General features: G+C 48.8%; 3 protein-coding genes and 1 pseudogene across 3 annotated transcripts; 3 read left to right on the top strand and 1 right to left on the bottom strand.

Annotated features, from left to right (window-relative positions):
• Positions 1-417: 417 nt before the first annotated feature.
• LOC126576090 (phenoloxidase-activating factor 2-like) lies at positions 418-2,390 on the top strand (annotated as a pseudogene).
• A 1,248-nt stretch (positions 2,391-3,638) lies between these two features.
• Positions 3,639-5,098, bottom strand: LOC126576088 (phenoloxidase-activating factor 2-like). The gene is made up of 2 exons (XM_050237198.1): positions 4,918-5,098; positions 3,639-4,851 (listed from the first exon to the last, which is right to left on the bottom strand). The coding sequence occupies exons 1-2, from the start codon at positions 5,014-5,016 to the stop codon at positions 3,733-3,735; spliced, it is 1,218 nt and encodes a 405-aa protein (XP_050093155.1). The 5' UTR covers positions 5,017-5,098; the 3' UTR covers positions 3,639-3,732.
• A 238-nt stretch (positions 5,099-5,336) lies between these two features.
• Positions 5,337-6,869, top strand: LOC126576089 (phenoloxidase-activating factor 2-like). The gene is made up of 2 exons (XM_050237199.1): positions 5,337-6,082; positions 6,172-6,869. The coding sequence occupies exons 1-2, from the start codon at positions 5,477-5,479 to the stop codon at positions 6,742-6,744; spliced, it is 1,179 nt and encodes a 392-aa protein (XP_050093156.1). The 5' UTR covers positions 5,337-5,476; the 3' UTR covers positions 6,745-6,869.
• A 209-nt stretch (positions 6,870-7,078) lies between these two features.
• LOC126575313 (serine protease 28-like) lies at positions 7,079-8,411 on the top strand. The gene is made up of 2 exons (XM_050235943.1): positions 7,079-7,782; positions 7,857-8,411. The coding sequence occupies exons 1-2, from the start codon at positions 7,147-7,149 to the stop codon at positions 8,379-8,381; spliced, it is 1,161 nt and encodes a 386-aa protein (XP_050091900.1). The 5' UTR covers positions 7,079-7,146; the 3' UTR covers positions 8,382-8,411.
• Positions 8,412-24,088: the final 15,677 nt, after the last annotated feature.

Raw genomic sequence — 24,088 nt, 5'->3', positions numbered from 1 at the left:
ACGAACGTTATCGCTCCTACTTTAGCTTTCTTGTTTCCTGTTCCTGCCCTTCTCTGCTATAGTGGCGTACTAAGTGAACCAAATGGGTCAATTGGTGAGTGGATTCCGCCAACAATGCTGTGGTGAGTGTTTGGGATTCTCCAAATTTGCCAACCCTCCCCACGAGCCAGTTGTGCTGCTGATCTCTTTGAACGGTCGTTCCGGACCGTCCTGCAGTATTCGTGCGATCGGCTTTGGAGAACCTTGGAGTAGAATGAATTGCAACAGAAAAATGGTTCGCAGTTACTGTACCACCTTTGTCGTAGTGTTGCTGTCGGTGTTTATGACTTTCAACAGCTCCGTGTGGACGGTTGCGAGATGTTCTGGAGAGAACGAGTGTGAAATCGATGGTGAAGTTTGTTGTGAGCAGCCAACGTTTACAACAGGCGCATATCTCGAAGGTTTGACTGAAAATTCGGTGACAAACGTCAGCCAGCCTGCGGACGCTCCCGAATTTGAATTTGAATTCGCGCAGAATGCCAGGAATCTATACGACGATTGACATGGTTGCCAAAGTTTGTCCTGTCACCGAACGATGTCTGTGCCTTCGCCGTGGACACAATGGACGAAAATTATCCGTCTTGAGTAGAAATAAAACAAATTCTTAGTATTTCGCTCGAATTAGCATACGTGCAACATGAAAGCTTACTAAAGATAATACTTGAATACGGTATAGGTATTGAAATATATACGAATAAGTTTTCGAACGACAACATTGTATGTTGTTGGGATTCTTTACGCTAATTGAACGGCACGCAGCTGCTTTACGTAACTGCTCGCTTAACGAGGGGAAATGGTTTGCGATCGTCGCTCGAACACGATCGGTACCGTTTGTGCGGAAGCGAGAGACTCAGAGGTCACTTGATAAGCGTACTCCAGCAGCCACACGGACTCAAAGGGGAATCCCCTGAAGCGTACGCTTCGCTGGCTGATAATAGGAGAGAGGAGCTGTTCGCGAGTGATGCGAATGTTCTCGTTAACAGACCCTCTCTAGCCACGTCCGAATGCCTGACAGTATCTGCGAGAACGACACTGGAGTAGCATCGGAATAAAGCATTTGCTCCTTTCTGCCAAAGCAAATGGATCAGCGGTGGTGCTATCACACTGTAGTGTTGCTGTCATTGTTCTGCACATTTTATGCTCCGATCGTCCGTTGTGGGGAGCTACCATACACATCCAAGAAGACCGACTTTATCCAGACCACAAAGGATAGTTCTGCATTTCTGACGAAGCGAGGGGAGTTTAAATGGAGTGTGGCAATATTGCGGAATGATCGGTTATACGGAAAGCCAATAAAAATATTTCTCTGCGGTGGAGCTCTGCGCGATAACGGTACAGTCTTGACCTCGGCTGAGTGCGTCCGACATCAACCCAAAGCATCATTGAGTGTACAGTTCGGTCGATGGGACTTGGGCGAGAGGAAAGAAGAGGACAACGAGGTAGGTAGCTTATTCCTCCTAGGCTCCTGACATCGCCAACTGACGGATGGATGCGCTGCAATGAATTTCTCTACAACCCGTAGGTGCTGGAAGTAGAAACGATAGTGCCCCATCCATGCTACAAACCATCGAGTAAGCAACACAATATTGCGCTGCTGTTTTTGAAGGACACGGTCAGCATTGGTCCATCCGTGAATGTTACCTGTATTGCTGATCGAGAAATGCGGAATGTTGCCAACCAGCGCTGCTACACTGTGGGTTGGAACGCAGTAACGGGACAAACAAGCTTCTCATGTTGCCTGTTGACTCTCCAAATCGCGCAGAATGCCAGGAATCTATACGACGATTAACGCGGTTGCCAAAGTTTGTGCTGTCACCGAACGATGTCTGTGCCTTCGCCGTGGACACAATGGACGAAAATTATCCGTGCGCACGAGTCACCGGTTCTGCTTTGGTTTGCGGCAATGCGGATCAGTTCTGTTTGGTTGGCCTTTCGTCGTACTCACTGCGCAATTGTTCTAGTATTATCGTTCATGATGTGTTCGTGGATGTCCGGCAGTACACCGAATGGATCGATGAGAACGTTAGAAAACATCGTCCTCAGTAGAAATAAAACAAATTCTGCGTAATCTTATGGGCTCATAAACACTAAGGTCGAATTCATCACTGCATCACATCGCAATCGTTCATCGTTGTGTCCAGATGACGGACAGCATGGCAAGGAACCGTCGAACAACCGATAGAACCTAGTATGAAAGCTGTGCAAAGGATAAGCGAATGACGAATAAGACGACACTCGAATGGGAGCAACGGTGAGCATGCATCATAACGTACCTCAGCAGGATTAGCTTGACTCACGGAAAGTGTAATAATTGTCCATGAATACCTTGATCCCAGACCGACGACGGTGCTACGATTGTAATGGAGTCCTCAGGTGAACGAAAACGATTGCCAGATGGTATCGGACGGCATTGGCCTTGGTGCTTGGCCTCGACTACCACAACACTTGCTTCTAATACGACCGTCGAGCCACTTATCTCTTACTTTTGGGGAACTAGTGGCCATTATAATCCTTACTCCATCTCTTTCTTTCTTCGCCTTTTCTCGTTCACCATCAAGTATCTGCCATAAATGCTTATTATTTTGTTCGTCCTCCACGAGATTACCGCTGATCAGACCACAGCGTTCAACGTTCCAGTATAAAAACAAAAGAGACAGAGGCTCGGTGGCAGTGGCGCTGTGCCATTCGGTGTCATTCAGTGCAAGGCTGACAGCATAGCGGGGTAAAAAAGAACAAAACAGGTCTCAGCAACCTGTACAGCAGGACACAGGCGACAAGATAGCCAAGATGTCGTAGTTCTGTCAGCTCCTGGCCATGCGTCCTTGTGTGTGGGCTTGTACGCGCTAATCCCCGGTAAGACCAATCGGTGCGGTGCGAATCAATTTCCGGTAGTCTACATGGTTCATGGCCAGTGAGTTGGGACAGCAGCGCGGCGTTTGCTGGCATTTTGAGTGGCATGACCATGGCGACATCGCGACGTAGAACAACTTTGCATGCTGTTTGTTATTTTGGGGCGTAGAATGTTAGCTGCTATTTTTTTGTTGTTGTAAAATTCATTGCTAGATACCGCATGACAGCAATGCACAGCAACAGCTGAAGGGTAAAACACTAAGAAGCAATCGAAATGTATCCGAATTCATGTTCTGCAACGCTCCATCAACGCATTCTAGAGTTAGTTATTGTGCTTTATTTTCATTGCTGTAAAACATGAAACAGAAACGTTATCTGCATCTTTCAAATGATGAACGCGCGATTCCATCAATAAATTGGAATGATGACCACAGCCGTCAGGGGATGTATCTCGAGCCAGTTAATGGGAAGGCCCGCTGATCTTGCCGACCGAGTTGAAAACCGATTCCTAGAGCTGCCACAGTGATGTACAGTGGCGCACGCTCTGGCGGCTCTGATAATGATGGTTTATTCCCATGAGTTAATTGATGTAGTCCTTGTTCTAGGTTGTTCTTCCAGTCGAGGGAGAAACACAGTGAACATCCATGAGGCACTCTCGAAAGGCCACGACGCCATCATTGAACCGCTGTTCATCATTTTACTCAAGAGAAGACATTATTAACTCAATTCAATGCACAGACTCTCTTGAGTGTCTTTTCACACAATGAAATTGATCAGTAAGGACCAAGGACTTATCTTTATTACTCTCCGAACGTCCACGAAAGTACCAGCAGCAAGCCAAGTCTAGTCTTGGTCGTCGTCCTCCTGATAATAAGTGTAGCTAAACGGACTAAGGCCCTCGTTGCTGATCACTTCGTCAATCCACTCGCGATGATGCCCGACGTTCGTCAGTACGGTCGGAACGTCCTGCACATTACAATCGAAACCCCACGAGCTGAGTCCCACCACGTAGTACCGCTCCTGTTCACTCGGAATGTTGACCATGTACGGCGAACCGGAGTCCCCTTTGCACGGTAGCATCTCCTCGTTCGGTGCACCGCCCTGCGCACAGATGAAGCTATCGGACAGCGAGTATCTCGGCGTGATGAGCTTGCGCATTATCCGCTGACATTGCGGGGTGTCGATGACCAACAGATGGGATTTCTTCAAGATAGTCTGCGGAAGCTTCTGGGGCTGCACAAAGTTGGGCGCATTGCCCCAACCCACCCCAACGATGTCATTGTGGCGGACCCGACTATCCGCCAAGCACGCCAACCCGATCGTGTGCGACAGCTGGACACTGTCGCTTAGGATGGCGATGGCAATGTCGTTCACCTTGCTCAAGGTACTGTAGCGCGGATGAAGGTGTAACGTTTCCACTTCTCGCTCCACCGCCGGAATCGGTTCACGGTCGTTGCTCAGATCCCACTCGCCCATCCGCACCATATACTTGGCACCGGTTCCGCGATACTTTTGAAAGCAACTGGCCGTCGTTAGCACCGCCGCGACTTCGATCAGTGTTCCACTGCACAGAAACTGTGGTTTGGTTCCGTCGTTCGTTACCCGGAAGATCGCCACCACCCACGGGAACTCACCGTACTCCGATTCGCTGAACACATTGTTTTCGATCTGGAAAATCACTCCATTCGGATTACGCTGACCGCACGGTTGCTGACGGTACGGTGGCAGAAAAGGGTCTGGTGGTGGTGCTTTCGTCGTGCTCGCCCCTCCATCCGTACTCGTCCCGTTCGTCGATGGTTCCACCGTGGTACTGTCCGGCTCTTGGCAACATTCCATCAGTGAATTGCCACAAACATCGCTGAACCGCACGTCGATAATTCCCTCACCGTAGTTGACGATGAATCCGTCCCTGCACCTGTACTTGTACACGCATACACCCGGCTTGGAGTTTTTAATGCAGGGCTGCAAGGTGAAGAGTAAGCTGATAGACTCCAACTCTGGCGATCACTAGTCAACGCAATATCCTACCTCATTTTCATCGCTCCTTGTCAACGCGACGCTTGCCAGCAACACTAACGCACCACACACGAGTCCGCAGCGAGTTCCGAAAGGGCAACGCTTCGCCATGATCACGACACTACCTTTCCACTTTGTCGTTCCTTCGATGAATGATCGGTGCGGTGGCTGGTGGTATATGAACAGGATCGCCCTGGTTTGTGCCTGGTGCAAGGTGCCTGATAACGCCAACAGACACTCGAAGCATCCAATGTTTATGCGGATTTAAGAGAGTAAGAGAGAGAGAGAGAGTCGAAAGGTCAATTGATAAGCTGGCTCCTCATCCCATGTTCTCAAGTGGCCGGGATTCCCCGGAAGGTTACCTTCCGCTGACCCCCCGGGCTGATAGCAGGAGCAGACACGAGCTGTTTGCGAGAGATGCGCCTGTTCCTCAGTTAACAGACTCTCTTCTCCATCGCCGTACCATGTCCACCAATGTAACCCCCACAGTAACTGCGAGAACGACACCGGAGTAGCATCGGCCGTCGAGAAGTCGAGGAGTGTTGTGTGGCCACTTTCTGTCCCAAGCCAAATGGATCAGCGGTGGTGGTGGTACACTGAGGTGTCACTGACGGTGTTGCTGTTGTTGCTGAATGTCAATCGTTCGGTGCGGGCAGACGCGAGATGTCCGAGAGAAAATGAAATCTGTGTCCCAACGGAGAACTGCCTGTACGGGGTGGTGAACGAGGGTGCCGTTTTCTTTATGATGCCACGCTTCGGTGGTGACGATGATGAGTGTGAGGATGAGGATCAGGTCTGTTGTAAGAAAGTGCCCGTCAAGCCCAACCCGTACTCCCTACCCGAACAGCCAACTGAACGTCCGGTGGTGGTGGTCGAGGACAGTGAATCGTTGGAGGACGAACAATCGGATTGGAGTGAACAGTGTGGTAAGAACAGCAACGTGACGGAGAGCGCTGGCTTTCTGGCGAACCGGTGGGAGTTTCCCTGGAGTGTGGCGATCTTCCGGAGCGTTTGGTTGGCCGGCAAATGGAGGAATGTGTTTCTCTGCGGTGGCACACTGCTCGAGGATCACACCATCTTGACCACGGTGGAGTGCGTGCGGCATCAGCTGAAAGCGTCGCTCAGGGTTCACGTTGGCCGCTGGGATCTGGGGAACACGGATGAGAAAGGCAAGAAGGTGAGTGTAGCGTCCCCCCCTGCGAGAGAGAGCTCCTTAACTCGCACCGCGCTCTGCTCGCTGTAATGAATGCATTTATTTGCCCTTAGGTACTGGAAGTAGAAGAAGTAGTGCTCCATCCGGACTACAAACCATCCAGCAAGCAAAACAACATTGCCCTCCTGTTCCTCGCTGACAATGTGCGGTTCGGTTCCTCGGTGAACCGGGTCTGTCTAGCGGAGCGCGAACACCGGTACGACGTCGAGCATCTCTGCTACACCGTTGGATGGGGCACCAAGTTCGTGAACGAGGTAAAGCAGCTGCAAAAGTTGAAAACATTCCTGGCGCTTCGTAACGATTGCCAGGAATCGATCCGACGGTATACATCGTTGTCCAAGTTTGAGCTGTCGCCGGCGGATGTCTGTACCGAGGCGGTGGACACAATCGACGGCAACTATCCGTGTGCGCGAATCACCGGTTCTGGGTTGGTGTGTGCGAAGGGCAACCAGCAGCACTTCTTGGTCGGTATCGCCTCGTACTCGCTGCGGAAGTGCTCGAACGCTAGCGTGAACGATGTGTTCGTGGATGTCCGGCAGTACACCGAGTGGATCGATGGGCACGTACGCGCACGCCACGGTCAACCGGGAACGTATCGGCCCGATCCGGTTTTTACAGAAAAATGAACCATGACCAACCTGTCTAGCACACTCTAGGCTCTAGTGATCGTGATTAGAGTTCACTTCTTTCTGGTGCAAGAACGTATTTTTAGTTTTGCGAAATAAATATAGCCCTGAAGTGCTTCACGGAATGCTTTGCTGACTATCAGCGTTGTTATCAATTTTCCGAAGCAGCAGCAGCAGCAGCAGCAGTACCACTGAGTACCGGTCGCGACGATTCGATGATCGGTGCCACAGTGGTGGTGGTAGTACCAGGCATCCACCACCACCACACCTACTGGCAAACTGGAGCTGCTAAAGACGGACCTCGTGTGCGATCATCTTGTCAGTCGTACGGGCAGAGTGTACAGCAGCGGAACGCGGGGAACCTTCCACCATATTGGCGAACGTTACGATCAACGGTGCAGGATGAATTGTGTTGGTCAGTTCGCACTGGCACTCCTGTTACTAGCAGCCAGGTGTGGTGCATCAGCCCCATCAGCAGATCAGACCAATGCTACGTGTGCGAGCAGTAACGGAACATGTCGCTCAAGTGCGTGCTGTCATGGTGAGGGCCATCGTATAATAGCAGGGACAAAGGGATGTAAGCCCGACGAGATTTGCTGTTCACTCAAACCGTGTAGGAAGAAAGCCGGATCGTGCGTTCCGCTCGGTTGCTGTACGAAAGAAAAGGATACGATCGTGATCTTGGACCGCAACAGTGAGTGTGGCTCGTTTGCGATCTGTTGCCCGTACGAAGCAGCTGCAGCGGAACCAAAATGCACCAATAACAAAGTGACGCCAGCGTGTGGTTCGCGCAAGACCGGCATCGTCGAGAGCACGGACATTCGTGCGAACCGTTGGGAGTTTCCCTGGAGTGTGGCGATATTTAATGTCACTTCGGTGTTCGATAGGGAGTTTATCATATTTCTCTGCGGTGGATCACTGCTACCGGATGGTACAATCGTGACCACGGCGGAGTGTGTCGTGGAGCAGGAAGCCAGCCTCTTACGAGTGCACCTTGGCCGGTGGGATCTGGTGGCGGACGATGAACAGTGTACCCAGGTGGGGAGCCCGAGCTAGCAGGCTGCTGCAAGATCACCACCATCAGTATCGTGTTCCACTCTCTCCCTCCACAGGTACTGACAGTCGCAAGGATCGTGCTTCATGAAGGCTACAACGGCGTGTCCAAGGGGAACAACATTGCGCTCCTGTTGCCTGGTGACATACCCCAGCGGACCTCCTCGGTGAATCACATTTGTCTGCCTCCGACGGAACCGAACGAAACCGATCGCTGCTACATCATCGGCTGGGACTCGGAGTCGTCGCGGTCGGTCAACTATATGCTCAAGTTCAAAGTAAGGGCAACCGGTACATTAAACGATTGTCGGAAGTTGGTGCAAAAGAACCATCCATCGTCGCGCTACGTACTATCGCCGGAGCATGGCTGTGCGAGCGTCGTGGACACAATGGACAAACATTATCCGTGTGCGCGGGTAACCGGTTCCGGATTGGTTTGCCATTCCGCCACAACCGGCCGATACTACCTGCGTGGCATTGCACTGTACGCGTTGCGCAACTGTACCCTCTCCACCATCAACGATCTGTTTGTGGATGTCTACGCGTATAGCGAATGGATCCGTAACAAGACGGGAAACCAATAAAACGAATTCGCGTGTTCGTTGCGTATAAAAAAAAGGCAAACCGAAAGGAAAGAGATTAGAAGGCCCATCTGTGGATGCTGTGCAGCGGCACGGACCACTGATAAGCGGCGAATGTTGTGCCGAAACTAGGAGGTGATAGTGGGCCACATTTCAAGTTCACTCGTCACACGTCACACGTCATCGATCATGACGACGCAGCTACGATCGTGTTCACGCACACACCTCGGTGGATCTCTGTGGTCGACCGATCATCGTGTGGCACGCTTTCGATTGGCATCTCAAAGACAATGGCTTCTCGGATCGCATCGAGCGGGAAGTCGTTACCTTACCTCGAAGCTTGCTGCTGCTGCTGCGGTGTGTCGGTGTGCTGGCACGAAAGGAAGGAAATGATTAATGTGTTCGTTCGATCGTCCGCTCCTTCGTCATTTTCCGCCCACTTCCGGTTAAACCGGAGCGAAAGGTGATTCCGTGGCCAGGCCAGGGGGGTGTTCTCGCATGCTGGATTCCCTTGGTTGGCTGCTGCCAGTGCCGCTTGACATCTGGGTGTAATTTTGTGTAATACTACAGCCATCATAAAACGGGGCCAATCCGTGCACCACCGAGAAGATGATGAAGAGCAGCAGCAGCAGCAGCAGCAGCAGCAGCAGCAGTATGAGGAGGATTTGGTTGCCAGGACTAGGGCCCGGGGCCACCTCAACAACAGTTGCTCGCGAGCTGCTCGCTGTGTTTCTCCTTTTCCTTTCTCTCCCTCTCTCTCTCTCTCTCTCTCTCTCTCTCTCTCTCTCTCTACTACCCTCTGCTAGTGCACACTCCCTCACCCCGGGGAGGGGGTTGGGCATGATGATTGATGGATTGCAATGCTTTTTAATATTAAATTTTGTGCTCCCAGCCCCTCGCTTCCCCGTGCACGCAAGAAGCCCACTCAACCCTCACACATACTCATCGTACGTACGGTGCCGTGTTGCGCCTCCCGGGCTCCCGGATCCAGCGCCGACGGCCATCGGCCCCTGGGAGGGCTTTTTTTTCATTTCATCCCGCTGGCTGTGGCTCATGGCCGCCCCGAGCCGGTGATGGCGTGTGCCAAATATTTATTCATTGGCCTGGGGTATGTGGCCACCCCTAACCAACCCCCCGGAACAGCCCCCCCCCCCTTTTTTCACGGTATGGTAAATACTTACGCGTTCAACGCGTACTAGCCGGGAGGATAAGATTGGCTTTCCGCCCTCATCCCCTGCTAAAAAAAAAAAAATGACGTTCCACGGTCACGGCACTGGCCGCGGCTAACGCCACGCAGTTTCTTTCCGCACGCTTCCAGCACCTCCGTCCCCTTTCCTTACGCCTTTCCTTCATTCGCGCGTTCACCGCCCCCCCTGGACGCTCGCAGGCTCGGCGTGCGCGAAATGATTTATAGCGGCAATCATACTGTCAGGGCAGGCTAAGCTTCGCGGTGTAGTAGCAGTGGCAGCCCTCGCCTGGCCCACATATGTTGCATCCGTCCAGACCCCGGCACTGCGCTCACTGTTGGCGGTTGGCTACATCATCATCATCATCATCATCGTTTCGTTTCATTCCGTTCGCTGGATTAGCATCCCGTACAAACAAATGCGCGGGAGAAAAAGCGGTAACGAAAGTCCACCGACCTCAAAGTGGCACAAAGCGATGGAGCGTGAATGCGAGGGGAGCTTCCGGAAGAGGAAAAGAAAAGGAAGAGTAGAAAAAAAAACGCTGGAAAATTGGTTTCACGATGATTGCTCCCACCACTAGCTACCCTGTGCCCGGTGGACTGTGTGCTTCCAGCAGCAGCAGCAGCATCCACAACACGATGGTGAATGCGAATTAATTACGCTCGTTTTGCGGGGCGTGTGTGTTTGCGGACTTTTTGTTTCCGTTTTTTTTGTGTCAAAATTTATTCACTTCCTTCCCGGTGCACCATCTCGGTGGTGGAAGCTCAGATTGAAGCCACGTGCTCGACCAAGACGCTACCGCTGCTGATGGTGGTGGTGGTGGTGGTGGTGCTGATGTGAAGTGCCGCACTTTGTCCTGCGGTCTTGGTAGCACTGGAAGTGCGGATTGCCTACTTTGAGGGCCAGCAACAAAATGGCACTCGGGTCGGATGGGTCGAGTTCGAGCTCATCATGAAAATTCATCTTGATGTGATGCTGTCGCCGAGGACGATCGCGGGCGGATTAGTGGTGTAGCGGATGTTTGGGAGTTGCTTACGAGAGGATCACGTGGCCCCGCACGTGGCCACCGTGGTGTGGTGTGGTGTGGCGTGGTGTGGCATGTGTGTTTCGGAGATATTAAAATGAATTCACCATTTACGGATACGAGCTTTTGCATGTTGAATGTGCGGAACGGGCAGAGTTTCGTAAAAGTAATTGTGCCACGATTTCTCTCTGTCTCTCTCTCTCTCTCTCTCTCAACTTCGCTCAGTTTTGGGAATGATGTGGAGTACATATTGGGGGCTAACCTTTGCTAGAAGCAAATAATAATTCCCTGGCAATTGGATAGCCTGGCTTCTATAGCTTCATAGTACCACATTGTCTAGTGCAGGAGCCTCAAACTAGCGGCCCGCTAAATTGTTTTGTACGGTTCGGTTCGGTTCGGCCACGTCCACGGTGTACAGGGTGAGGCAAAAAACTGCAACACATTTAAAACGCCATGTTTTTTTCATTTTTGTTTGAATTTTTTTTATCTATTTTATTTTTTATGTTAGAACTTTGTTAGAAACAAAGTTAGAAACTTTGCCCTCCAAAATGCTGCAAACGGAGAAGTCCTGCGCTTTTTGTGGCCATAGACATTGACAGCCAATGAGACATGGAAATGAAGTGTGGATCGTTCTTTTTACGTTTATCTCATGTCTCGGTTGCTTTGAGGAAAGATACAGAGTCCTGTTGGATTCTCTAGGGCTTTCTCATGAACTGTTTGCATTTCTAAGACTGCAATGAATCTTTTAATAGCTTTGGCACATGAATTTGTACCCGCAACCCATTATCAACCAGGACGCATAGTCCTGGTGGCCAGCCGAGGGTGTAAATCATCAGCTGACTTCTCTGGTAACTAGACCTCATCTTTTTTTCGTTTACAAACTACAGGATAACGAATGGTTTCTCATCAAAGAAAACCAAGTTCGGAATTTCATCACTTGCGGTCAATCGAAGTAAGGCCTCTTCACGGTCTCAAGACCATAATTCTACCAAAAAGTAACAAACAGTAAATAAATTACACTGATTCTAAAAGTTTATGAAATTCCCGACATTTTTTGGTTTTACTCAATAAGATCCAAATAAACATGAAAAAGATAGGGCGCTTTGAATGTGTTACAGTTTTTTTGCCTCATGCTGTATATGTATCTTAAGTTTGGTCATTAATTGTATGTTGTACGTAATTTTAATCTATGAAAAATTGAATGAAGACACAGTTTTTCAACACTTGAGGATGCTAATGGAGTTTCCCTACATTATTTAGAAATTTCAATTTCTATTTAAAGACTCCCTGAAAGTATGCAATTTTACCAAATACCTGGCGCCTCCATCATTGAGTTTCAAAAACGGAGCTACATAAATTCGTTTTCCCGGCGCGGCGATCAGAATTGCCTTTAGCTCTCTTGCCACGACCAGTGGCACCGGTTTAGATTTGGTGGGAAAAAAGCAAATTTAATAAACCCATGCACTTTCAAATTTGGTGGTGAAATGGCCCGCGGAGTGATTGATTCTTTTTTATGCGCCTCGCATTCTAATATGAATTTTAGACTCCTTATCTCCTTATCGTCCAGTGTTTTTTTTACTAGCACAATATTTAATATGAGGACACGCTGCTAAGAAATAGAATTATTTGAAACTATTGAAATTAGCTCTTTTTTTCAAAATGTGGGTACTTCAAGGATTTAACTGGCAGAGATGCTCTATGATTTATAGCAATAGTAGATACAACTTTGTTGCTATAATGCTAACGATTCCAGACCATCTGAGAGAAGCATCAATTCCTACCATCCAACCGATAACTGCGATCAAACTGTATGCTCCTCTTTAATCTGAGCATGTTTGTCGGTTTTGGGAAACCTTTTACGATCGAATCATTTGCTCATATCCATCACCTAATGCAAAATATCTGCCAGCTAATAACCTCGTGAAGTGACACTGCATTATGCTCGGTAAGCAGATGCTAAACGGCTTTAAAACTACGATTTCACAATTGATTTCCCTCAATTCCAGCTTCGGGCAATCAGTAGCTACAGAAGTGGGAAGGAAGAAACTGTTTCTAAAATCCAACCATCTCTCACCATCGGACGAACGGTGGTGCATCCTGCCTCTGCGAATGATGCATTCATTCGGAACGCTCGGATAGCTCGATGCCAGGCCAGACGTCTCGCCTCACTCGGTCGCTTTCACGCGTTCACGAAAGTCTTTTACGAGCAATTGAGCATGAATGGTTGGGAGCATTTTGCTAAATGAAAATTGATGAAATGCACCATAATCCATCCGTATCGATAGTTTTCCCTCTGCCACCCCCCGTAACGAAAGAGCACAATGCCAGTGGCCAAACGAGTGACGTGCGCGCACCGATAGGATCGATAAAGCATCGAGTTTGATTGCTATTAATGATTGTCTGGATGGGCAGCGATGGTGCTGCTGCTGCTGCTGCTGCACAAAATGCACTTTTAATTCCTGTGGTTCGTTCCGTCCCGGTCCATGGTGGTAATGCCGGTTCCTGCGAGCATCTTGAACAACAATGCATCAATGATGGTGTGCGCTAGAGCGTACCGGGCCCATTGTCTAAGCTGTAGCAGTCCATCCCGCACACCACCGCTGTTGAAACTGTTTCTAAACAATTCTTGGCGAGCGAGCGAGCGAGCGATCGCACCACCAGCATGCTGGCCATGAAACCATGTTTCGTCTTCGAAACTTCAAAAACCCCTGGCGCCTCTCTCTCTGGCACGCGCGCGCGTGTTAGGGCAATCGGGACAATTAAAAACATTGTTCCGTTACGGTGGCTACACCACCGCATCGCTGCATCATACCACAGAACCAAGCATCCATCCAGCATACCCGTGCCATTGCCGGAAGTTCATGGTGGTGCCGGAACTCGACGGTAGAGAAGGGGAAATTATTTAACAGTTGTCACCGTGATTCACAGAAGAAGCCCCCCCTCTCACACCTTTTTTCCGCTCCAACTCCAACTCTAAACATCCTTTGCCCAACGGACAATGACACGGAGTGGGACCAACCACCAGCACCATTCGCTTGAGATGCAAAGCGTCCGGCGCCAAAGGGTGAGGGTCCTAAACGCTGGCCACCCCGTCCCGTGGCCGCTCGGAAACTATTCTTTGAGTTTCGGCCAACCGCCCGTTGTTCGAGGCGCCTCCATCGTGTGTCGGTTCCGGCTTTTTCCGCCGCTTCTCGGTCGCTTTCTTTGTATTCCTCACTTTTCGCTTTTTTTTATTTCCCCGATTGGCCTCATCCACCCTCTTTTCTCTCTCTCTCTCTCTCTCTCTCTCTCTCTCTAGTGCGCGCTGATAGCATATGTATGCGGTCCAGCAAAACGAGACATAAATCCTAACGGCAAACACAAGAAACAGACACTTTATCAACTTAACTCCTTTCGGGGTCGCCTCGCTGCACATTATGTGGCCACCATACGGTCCCACTGTGTGCGTGCGTGCGTGCGTTTCGGGTGTATGTGTCCCAGGCGAGCAGTGTATGTGTGCGCATGTGTGTGCATGCGGTTCAGTTCCGCTGTTTAAGTTATTCATCCACAGCGCACCCACACGAGCACACAGCCACATGGACCGGCATGGCATGGCACGGCATTGATGAAGATAAATAAGATTATGGCGGACGGACGAGCGGACGAGCGGACGAGCGGACGAACGAGCGGACGAGCGGACGAGCGAGCGAGGTCCTTAATATTCTATATACGGTTCTACTTACGGAGCACCACATTTCATAAAAGTTTTCACTTTTATTGAATTTCTGCATGACTTCGGTTAAGGCCAAACGACCTCCCCCACCCTTCCACTCCACATCATGGACACCCCTTTCATCCCCTCTTCCCACTGGGGGGACTGGTGCAGCCACTCGTCGCTGGCCCGCATCCTTGGGTCGCGCAAATGCTAAACGTTCAACTCGAACCGGCTCGGCTCCGTGCGCACGGTCCACGGCTCGAGTGGATGTGGGTGGACCATATCCTTTTTTTCCAAACTCTCCCCAGCCAACCCTTCGGTTTACCCCTTCCCCTAATGTTGCTCCTTTCGTGGACACCATGGTGGCATGTGTGGACGACGCTGAAACGATAAACTTCCGTCTAACATACATTGTTATGTCGTAACTCGCGATGGTCTGGGCCGTTTTTGGGAAGAGGGAGGCTGCTGCTGCTGCTGGCCGTGTGTCGTACGTTACCCGGACGGGGTCCCATCTCTCTATCACACTCTTCCGCCCTCTCTCTTTATTCCCTTATTTGGACTTGTGGTGTCTTTCGTTGTTTGATCCTGCTCTCCAAAGCATACCAACAAGCGAGTGAGCGAGCGAGCGAACGAAGACGGCAAAACATAAGTTTCCGGTTTCCACTCCACACGAGGACGACTCACGCCGGGGGCCCAACGGGGACCGATGAGACATAATGTGCTGCCGAGCTGTTGCTGAAGAGACGACTGACGACTTTAAAAGCAGCGTAGTGCCAGACGCCATTGGAAAAACGGACCGAGAAACCCCAAGAAACGATTAGGGGGTAGCTGGCCTAACAACCCCCCTTTCAACTTAAAGGGGGGGGGGGACTCTTCCACGAGCTTTTGTTCGCGATCGAGCGCATATACCCGTCGTCTTGCCCGTCGACTTGATTGGCCAGCAAACCTGGGGTTGCCCCGTTTGCTTTCACCGTGATGCACCGTTTGCGCTGCAACCCCCCCGGGGGGGGGGGGGGGGGGGGGTAAGGGTGCAAGGGGTTGCAGGACGATGGCCGATGTTACAGGACGACACATAATCTCACGTTTCGATCTTGCGCGATGCGAAGAAACGTTTAAGTTTGATTTATTGCCCTCGCTACCAGCTTTGCTCGTTCTTCGTTCGCTGGAGCTAGAGAGCCCGATGGGACCTCCGGGAAAGGGGCACAGAAAGGACCTGCAGCGTGTTACGGCTGGAGGTGAGCCGGATGAAGCGAATTCGCCACCAAAAAGGAATCGCTAATTGGAGCGTAGCGGCAAAACAATGTTGGTGACCGGCTGGCTGCAGGAGAGTCCATGTCCGGGGGTACGCACACCCGAGCACACAGACAGATGGAGGTCGGGTGATAGTTTGCCGGATAAGCGAACGGATTGGAAAAGTAATCAACTGCTGAAACGCACCGCACTGCACTGCACTGCTTCGTGCTGCTCCTCCCATCAATGAACTGCTGCTGCTTCGTTCTACCAACCACAACGACATCGACGATCAGGGACGACGACGACGACAACCACAAGCCTCAATTGCAGGCGCACAACAACATCAAACGGACAGCGATCAGCGTCGATATGATAATTTGTTTTTCCTCGCTATCGACGTTGCGTTTGGTGTGTTTGGCGGTGGCGTTCCGGGTGTTGTGTCGTTTCCATGCGATCCCAGTATTCCGTTCCTCGGTTTGAATAGGAAAGGGAAGGGAGGGTGAGGAGGTGGATGTGAAATAAAACAAAAATACCTCCCCGCCGGTGCCGGGAAGAGCAACACACTTTGGCACACTTTGAAGTGTGCCAAACGATATACCGAACGATCGCAATCGATAGCGATACCCACCTCGATGGAGTCCATCCCCCCCATCCCCATTAGAACGACAGAACGATGGCCGTCTGCTGCTGAGCAAGCAGCAAGCCAGTCGTCAATTAGGAGCAGAACGACGAAGCGAAACGCGTACGAAGGCGCTTGTTTTTGTGTGCTCGTCTTACTCGTTCGTTCGTTTTGCTTCGCAAGTTGTTGTTTTTGTGACATCGAGCGGTATCAAACAGGAGGAAGGAATGAAGGAATTGCGGGAGCAGAGCTCAGGGGGAGGGGGAGTGTTGTTTCTGTTTTGTAAAGACCTGACCTGACTGTGCGCCGAGCGCCCGCACACACAAGACGTTTGCGGCTTTGGTTCATTCGTTTTCCTTCGCTCTTAATTAAAACCAGGGCCTCGACTGGGCAGTTCTGCCTGTCTGGATGTTTGCCTGAATGCTGTGCGGTCTGTTTTGCTTGAGGTTTTTTTCTTTCACTGCTGCTGCTGCTGCTTCTTACCTTGAGAACGAAAGAATATCATTGCCATTCGGTTGTGTATCGTGCTGCGCTGGACCGTTTCGTAGTGTTTTTGATGTCGGTTAGTTGCTTTTTTTTTTGCGAGAAAAGTTATACTAGAGGGAAAAGGAAACGTAAAAAGAATGTACAATCAAATGGTTGCCGCATAGTGTGCTGATGGAATTAGCAATTGAAAGGGCTTTATTTAGTTGACTTTTGTAAATTATCTGAGCAAAATCACTTGGTAACCTGTCCTTGTATATGTTTGAAAATAAAAAACAATCTCTCAGCCCAAGCCCAACGTTTGGCTTTGGCTATCAAATCGGATGCCCATCTTTCAGTATGCAAAGACTAAACACTCATTAAATTAAGGAACATTTCTCAAATTTAGGTACTTGATTAACGATGTCTAGTTTCATCGTAATGTATATTATACGTACTGCGTGTGCCAGATTTATTCAGCAAAACACATCGATACTTTTTTAATCTGACAAGTTGTAGTAATTTGATCGATAGAAGCAGAACATGCTTTGCCCGTACATGATGACACAAACAAAATACAAAATAAATAAACAAACAAACAACAAATACGGCCAGAATGTCGCGTCGCGAAATAATCTTTACTTGAAACAAAACTCCTTCTACTGTTCATCTTCATTGATTTGAATACATAAAGTTCAACGGAAACTTTTCTAGTTCTTTATTCGATTGCCTTTCACAAATTGAGCCCTTGTTTACAAATCTGAAATGTTACATTTTTGATTGGTTTCTCTGAAAGTGAAGGATACATTTTTGTTGTCCGGATTTTTTGGATAATAGTTACATTTTGTCACCGTTAATTACAAATGAACCATATCCTTAATTTTGTCTAAGCATTCATCCGTTTCAGTTTTCAATCGCAGTTCCATATCAACGATGCACTAAAATTCGTACTCTGAAAATAAATCTGCAGTCACGAAGGTCTCCTATAACATTTCCAATGAAGATACTGAAATTGTTGTAAACGCGCAATGCGCTTACATAAAAGACATAATCCCTGCAAAGTTACCGCAATTCCCGGAACTCCTTACCCAGAGAACCATCTCACAGTTGTTTCCTTCCCGTTCTGCTTGGTGCCGGCAGCCCTATCGCTTTAGCCAAGAACTTAATCATGAGATTGTGCCCGGGAATGGCGTTGCAAACGGAGCAAAAGCCCATCCGCAGTGTGAAACCCTTAGCGAAGAATATCAATAAAACCCGAAAACAATACGTTCCCAATCCCGACGAGCGTCTGCTACAGCGGCGGCAACGACGACGACGATGACGGTGGCCATACCATATCGAGCATCATTAAACGTCACATTGATCAAAAATGGTTCCGCTCGTAAAATGGCACAAAAAAGAAGAAGCCGCGTGGCCCCCATGGCCTAGCCTAGCAACCTAGCCCAAACCGAAACCATAACGAAAGCGAAAGAATAAAAATGAAAAGAAGAATCCAATTCTGGTTTGGCGAAGTGTCGCCAGCGGAACCCAGGACGAGCCGCCGATATCTGCATGATTTCTGCATGATCACCGGTACGGTTGGTGGTGCCTTCGACAAGCTGCCTCCCGGTGCTCCAGGCGTTCCCTTGACCGAAGTGGAATTTGATTTCTCTCCTCTTCCCCCCCCCCTTTTCTCATCACCTTCTCGGATCGGTTGTTTGTGGCGAAACGACGTTAAATCATTCCCCGTTGCTCAGTTGCGTAGTATCATCGTGCGACCAGGGCCAGCACCAGCAGCCGAATAGGGCACAGACCAGACAACGAAGAAGAATCCCCCCCCCCCCCCCAAGCGGCCAGTAATGGGGTTTCCTGGAGCAACTTTATCCCTTTTGATCGCTTAACACAGTATCATATTCGTTTGGCCGGCACTTTCCTCGGCCAGCTCGAATGCCTGGACCGGTTGCAACAACAGCAACTGCACCAGGCCATCCGGTCCCCGGCATCGACCGAAGGGATGCTAGGGATGGTGGTGGTGGCATGTTTGAAGCATAAAATTTATCGCCATCGAAACTTGGGCCATGCTTGATGCTGATGCTGTTCCGTGCCGTTTCGTGCTGCAGCAAACGCGTGTTTGTCGATGTACTTCTTCGCCTGCATCCCGATGAGCAGCACACGAGCAACGAGCCAGTCTGATGACGACGACGACGCCGAGGACGAGTAACGGCGATGCTGATCTATCTCTCTGTGAGGCTGTGAGAACGTGAGAACAAAAGCAAGCAGACCGGCTAGCAGTAGCAAGAGGAGAAGCATAAAAATGTCCTCTCTCCCCGGTCCCGTTTACCAACAAGGAAGGGATGAAAAGGGAAGGTACAACGGGGTGAGCAGTGGCAGTGTATTGACATATGGATTAAATTTTCCATCGCTTTGCGGACGCTCTAGCGCGCGGAGCAGAGGAGAAAAGATAAGAAATGAGTTTACCACCACCACCACCAGCAGCAGCACGACCGCTGGCAGCAGGAAGCGGAAGGCGAGCAATAAAGATCCACCCCCCTGGGGGTGGGATTGCCCGGCTTGCTGGTTGGCTTGCTGGTTGGCGGGAGTTTTATAGTTTTCGCTCGAGCGTGATTTATGGATAACATCCTGCAAATGGGACTCACAGGAGTTCCCCCCCCCTCCCCACCATTTCATGTGTGGCAACAAGGGTGCTCGTGTGCATGGCTCTGTGTCTGTGTTGTATGCCTCTAATCGTTCATGATGGTACTGAGAGTTCGAGGCAATGGTTGATGTGCTTAAAGCGTAATGAGCCTTCGCGTCATCGTGGCCATCATCCCGCCCCGCACATCTCGCGGTGCACACTCGCCGCGGTGAGTATCAATTAGAAAGCACGGAACGGCAAAGGCCCCCCCGGTAAACGGCCGCCGATTCGTCTCCTGTGAATCTGTTAGTTCCCCGATGAGAATGAGGATGAGTTTGTTTGCTTCGCACATGTACGCGGTGGTGGTGGTGTTGTTCCCGGGTGGCACTTAGCATTGTAATTGTTGGCAAATTGTTTCCTCGCTCCTTGAGAGTGTGAGTGTTAGAGGGCACTTCAGTGCAGTGCTCCTGAAGGTGTATGTGTGACTAATCCCGCTCATGCCAATGCAAATGCAACACTTGAGGCGCCAGTAATGCATTCTGAAGATGCACACCGTTGATGCTTCTTCGGCAATTGATGCACACAATGTTCGGCACGTTGGTTAACAACAATGTAGTTTTGCTGGTGGAGTAGAAGATAAAGTCCAATTTCGTCCTTGAAAGCTTATCCTAGTTGTATTGTTTATGGTAGGGTAAAATCCTTGTTGATAAGATTAGTTAGCACTACAGGATGCAGGGTATTGGAATGATTAATCTTATCTCACAATTTTAAAAAGATCCGTTCTGGTTCTGTAATCGACGGATCAAAGCATCTGAAGTGCATGGTGTAATGATAAGAGCATGTAACACATCACATTATTTGTCAACCGGTGGTGATAACAGTGATGAATGTTCAAAGTAAACATGACTATCGCGCAACAAAATGCTTTGATGTTACAGATTAGAAAGTTAATGTTGATTGAAGGCTTTCATCGATCACAAAAAAAAATCATGGCGAAACACTTTTCGAATGCTGCCTGAAGAGGTCTTTTGGTTTATCTGGTCCACGATCCACTCAAACTGACCGATGGGTAGATATTCAAGATCAAAGTGTCACCAGAAAAAAGTGTTGCATAAATCAGGATTCAATGATGGAAATTGATAACTGTTGCAGTGTCTGAAGTGACGTAAAGTGATTAATTTTCATTGCGCTTCGGGTAAACCACTTATGGCAATCATCGTGCAAAAACTGGCTAGTTCATGGCTAAATAGAAAGCTACTTGAGCGAAAAGGCGTGCTGCAGAACTGTTTGATGCTGTAGTGCACTCTGATAAAATCTGAGGCATATGAAGCTGGAATCTAATTGAAACTAGGTTACAAAAAAGCACTAGTACCAGAGGCAATGGAACCAGGTGGATTTTTTTCCCCAAATGAAATGACAAAGGACTTTTGAAAGTGCATGTGGAATGCCAGCCACATTGTTGAATGATGCTCGATTGATTCATCTTTTCCAATCCCAATGTTTTAGGTGCCTTTTCATTTTCTGGTAAATTGTTGTCCATTCTAAGAAAACAAACCTGCATAGACAATCTACTTTCCACCACAACAATAAGTAGGTAGCGTTAAATAACTTGCTGAATAACACGGGCGAAGTAAATATTCGTTAACGAATGCTTAAGTCTCAGGATTGATACCACAGAAACCGATGGTTAACCAGCTGATTAACCATTTTAATCGTAAAATCAAATGTAGTATTTTTGAGAACGTAATTCGAATGACTGTTCATAAACATTTATGTGAGATAAGCCGGGGATACATGAAGCGTAAACTCTAGTATAAACTCAGAGTGTAGTGACAAAAAAATTATGCTTATGTCAAAAAGATTATAGGCCCGCGGAGCGTAAAACCGAGCGTAAAAGCAAGCGTAAACTCAGCACCAACATGAAGCGTAGCGTTATGAAGAGTTGAATGTTCTACGATCGCAAATATACAGCAACAACATCTTAAATTGTATAAAAAGATGTTCAGAACTCCACTTATCGCGTCGATTTATATTTTTTGTGGCCAAAAACACATTTAATTGAATGTAAATGCATCGTGTAATTGCAGGTACCCGAATGTAATTACAGTTGACGTTTCGGTATAAACTTTTATGCGATTATGCCTGCCACACGAAGCGTAAACTTTTTGGCATTACAATCTTAGTTTGCGCTAGAGTTTACGTTTCGTCTATCCCAGCCTATATGACTGTTCAGAAACAGTGCGTAAACGATTATGAGAGCAGCTCATTGTTCTACAAAAATAATTCTAATAATTAAATCGAATGGAAACCAGTCTTTTAGGCCATAGACCATAATTAGGTTTTACAAAGTGGAATGAATAAATGGAAAATAAAACTCTGTTATTCTGTTGTAGGTCGTTTTCCGAAGATGAAACCGAATCGACATGATTTGAACTTCAACATTTCATTCCTCTCGAACGGTATAGAAGATTCGAAAGTATTTAACGGATAAAACGTTCCCATTAGAACTGTCTTCTTCAACGGTCAGTAGTGCCTTCATTATCATCATCATCATCATAATTGGCATCGAATTGGTCAACGGCTGTCGGTTATGAATGCCGGTACACTGTGGTAAGTAACTTCGATTCGATAAAAAGCAATTAAGCAATTTTTAACGACTGCGCTTTGCCACTTCCAAACCGGGTTTCAAGTTATAAAACCCAACGACCAGCCCTCGGTCTCATCCGGCTGGGAGTTTTCCATTGCCAGCGAAGAAGATGATGATGAGGGTGAAAAACCAAAGCAATCTGCTCTCTGAAACCATTACTACACTACGACTGCCACTGCTACGGCTACGTGGTTTGACTCTTGGCCCTTCTTTTCCTCTCACCTTTCCCCTCTCTTCTCTCAGCAACACTCTTGGGAAGCTCGGGACGGAGTGAGCGACCCGAAATGAATCAAATCCTCCGGCAAAACCAAAGCCACCGCCAAAAACCCGTCACTCATTCATAATGGATGTGGTCCCATTCGTCTTCGCCTGGAAAGGGGTTTACTATTGGGTTTGTTCATGACAGTTCCACCCACGTTTCCATTCCTGGGGGGGCCGAGCCACACACACAACGTCACCAACACCACCACAACACACCTTGCCACACCTTGTCACCTTGGCTTGGCTGCTACCGTTACTGCTACTGCTGCTGGTTGATGGTGATGATGATGAAAACAAATGATGCTCGAACAGCCACCGCGAAGGTTCGCGCGAATTCGTTCGCGGTGCGTCAGACCGGGCCCAGCTTTTCAGTTTCGCTCATCGGCTCAGTGGGATGAATGTATTATCATGAGCGCGCGAGGCCGTAAGCGCTGCATAGCTGTGAACGAACGAACGAACTGACTGTGGTAGTGCCTGGTAGCTAACATTATGATGATGACGCTGGTGCCGGTGGCTTTGGCGGCGGTGGTGGCCTTTCTTACCAGCAGTCATTATTGTTATTATTAGTGCTATTGTTTCTGTGCAAGACTTTCTGCCGAACACTCGACAACAACCCCAAGCCAGCCAGCCACTCCCCAAAAACACGAGGGTGAATGAAAATGACAACGAATTTAATATGTCTCCGGCGGTGAGTTTAATTCGATGTGCCGTGTTGCTTTGACTTTTCATTCATTCGTCTGCGTGCGTTGTGGTGGTGGTGGTGTTGGTGGCTGAGAGGTGTAGTTCGGGGTTTTGCGCGCCACCCGGCGCTCCATTGTCGTCCAAGGATGAAGGTATGACGCGCCACGTTGTGATGCTCATTATTTGTGATTGTGCCGTGGGCTTCGTCGTCGCTGCCGCTGGCTGGTCTGGCGCGTGGCGTGCCGTGCCGTGGCGTAGTCTCGTTGTCCTGCTGCTCTGATAGTCTCTGACAGTCGCCCATCACGAGGCGGTGCGAGCGTCAGTGTCGCGTGGTACGGGCGTGTGGCACCTACAAACCACCGGGACCAGACCGCATCGCACCAGCGAGAATCGTTAATTTTGTTCTCTCGTTGTCTTTTCTCGGCTACGGGGCGCAGTGTTTCTTGAAGAAGCGCCATCCCCGGGGCGAGGAGTTAAGAGTGCCGTAATGTCTTGAATTGAATGGATGGCCGCATAGCTGCTGTACTGGATCGGTGGATCGGTGGTGGTTTAGAGTATCGTTGATCTGGTGTAATTGATTTTCTTTTCTGCAACAGTTCCGCGTCTCTGTCTCTTTGTCTTTGCCATGTAATTTATTTCGTTTATTTTATTTTGTATCAAATGGTTTTAAATGATGATAATACTGGATGCTCTTCGTTCTTTAGATCTCGCTTTAGCCCTTTTAATTTATGATTTGGATTTTTTTGCGAAAGATTTTTTCTTTTCTGTGCAGCGCATCAAGAGTTTTTCTGTTACTTTCGTATAACTTAAGGAATATCAGAACAAGCGCAATCGATCGAATGAGATAGTTATGCGAAAGAAGAATGTTTAGGCTGCATTCTGTGGGTGAGCTGGTATGCTATCTTCTATATATATATAAATTACAAACTCGTACCTTCGAACGCACATCACGTGAGAACGGATGGGCCGATTTCACTCATTCTTGGACTAATGAATTTGTCTTGCTCTGCGGAACGTTTATACGTTTAAACATTTTGAGTAAGTTCTGTCCTTTAATGGCAAATTGGAACTCAATTTTGCACCAGATATCCACTTCACAGTCTACTTGATTCGATATTGTTTCAAAACAATGGATTGGAGCACCTTTCAGCTAGAATGCTCACTGCGTTGTATTCGATATTCTTGCTCCAATTTGACCACCTTTACCTTCTGTGGTAATTTGTACAGTGATCACAAAATCAGTTTTTAATTTTTTGCACCCCTCCAATTAAAGAACGCTTTGTTTGAG

The sequence above is a fragment of the Anopheles aquasalis genome, chromosome 3, assembly GCF_943734665.1.
Source record: "Anopheles aquasalis chromosome 3, idAnoAquaMG_Q_19, whole genome shotgun sequence".
NCBI classification, from domain to species: Eukaryota; Metazoa; Arthropoda; class Insecta; order Diptera; family Culicidae; genus Anopheles; species Anopheles aquasalis.
This window is presented reverse-complemented; position numbering and strand designations above follow the sequence as displayed.

Excerpts from the sequence above, each read along its gene's own strand:
- LOC126576088 (XM_050237198.1), bottom strand. The coding sequence starts at position 5,016 with ATGGCGAAGCGTTGCCCTTTCGGAACTCGCTGCGGACTCGTGTGTGGT. Across the intron at positions 4,852-4,917 it reads CAAGGAGCGATGAAAATGAG|CCCTGCATTAAAAACTCCAA; the intron begins GTAGGATATTGC and ends TTCACCTTGCAG.
- LOC126576089 (XM_050237199.1), top strand. The coding sequence starts at position 5,477 with ATGGATCAGCGGTGGTGGTGGTACACTGAGGTGTCACTGACGGTGTTG. Across the intron at positions 6,083-6,171 it reads CGGATGAGAAAGGCAAGAAG|GTACTGGAAGTAGAAGAAGT; the intron begins GTGAGTGTAGCG and ends ATTTGCCCTTAG.
- LOC126575313 (XM_050235943.1), top strand. The coding sequence starts at position 7,147 with ATGAATTGTGTTGGTCAGTTCGCACTGGCACTCCTGTTACTAGCAGCC. Across the intron at positions 7,783-7,856 it reads ACGATGAACAGTGTACCCAG|GTACTGACAGTCGCAAGGAT; the intron begins GTGGGGAGCCCG and ends CTCCCTCCACAG.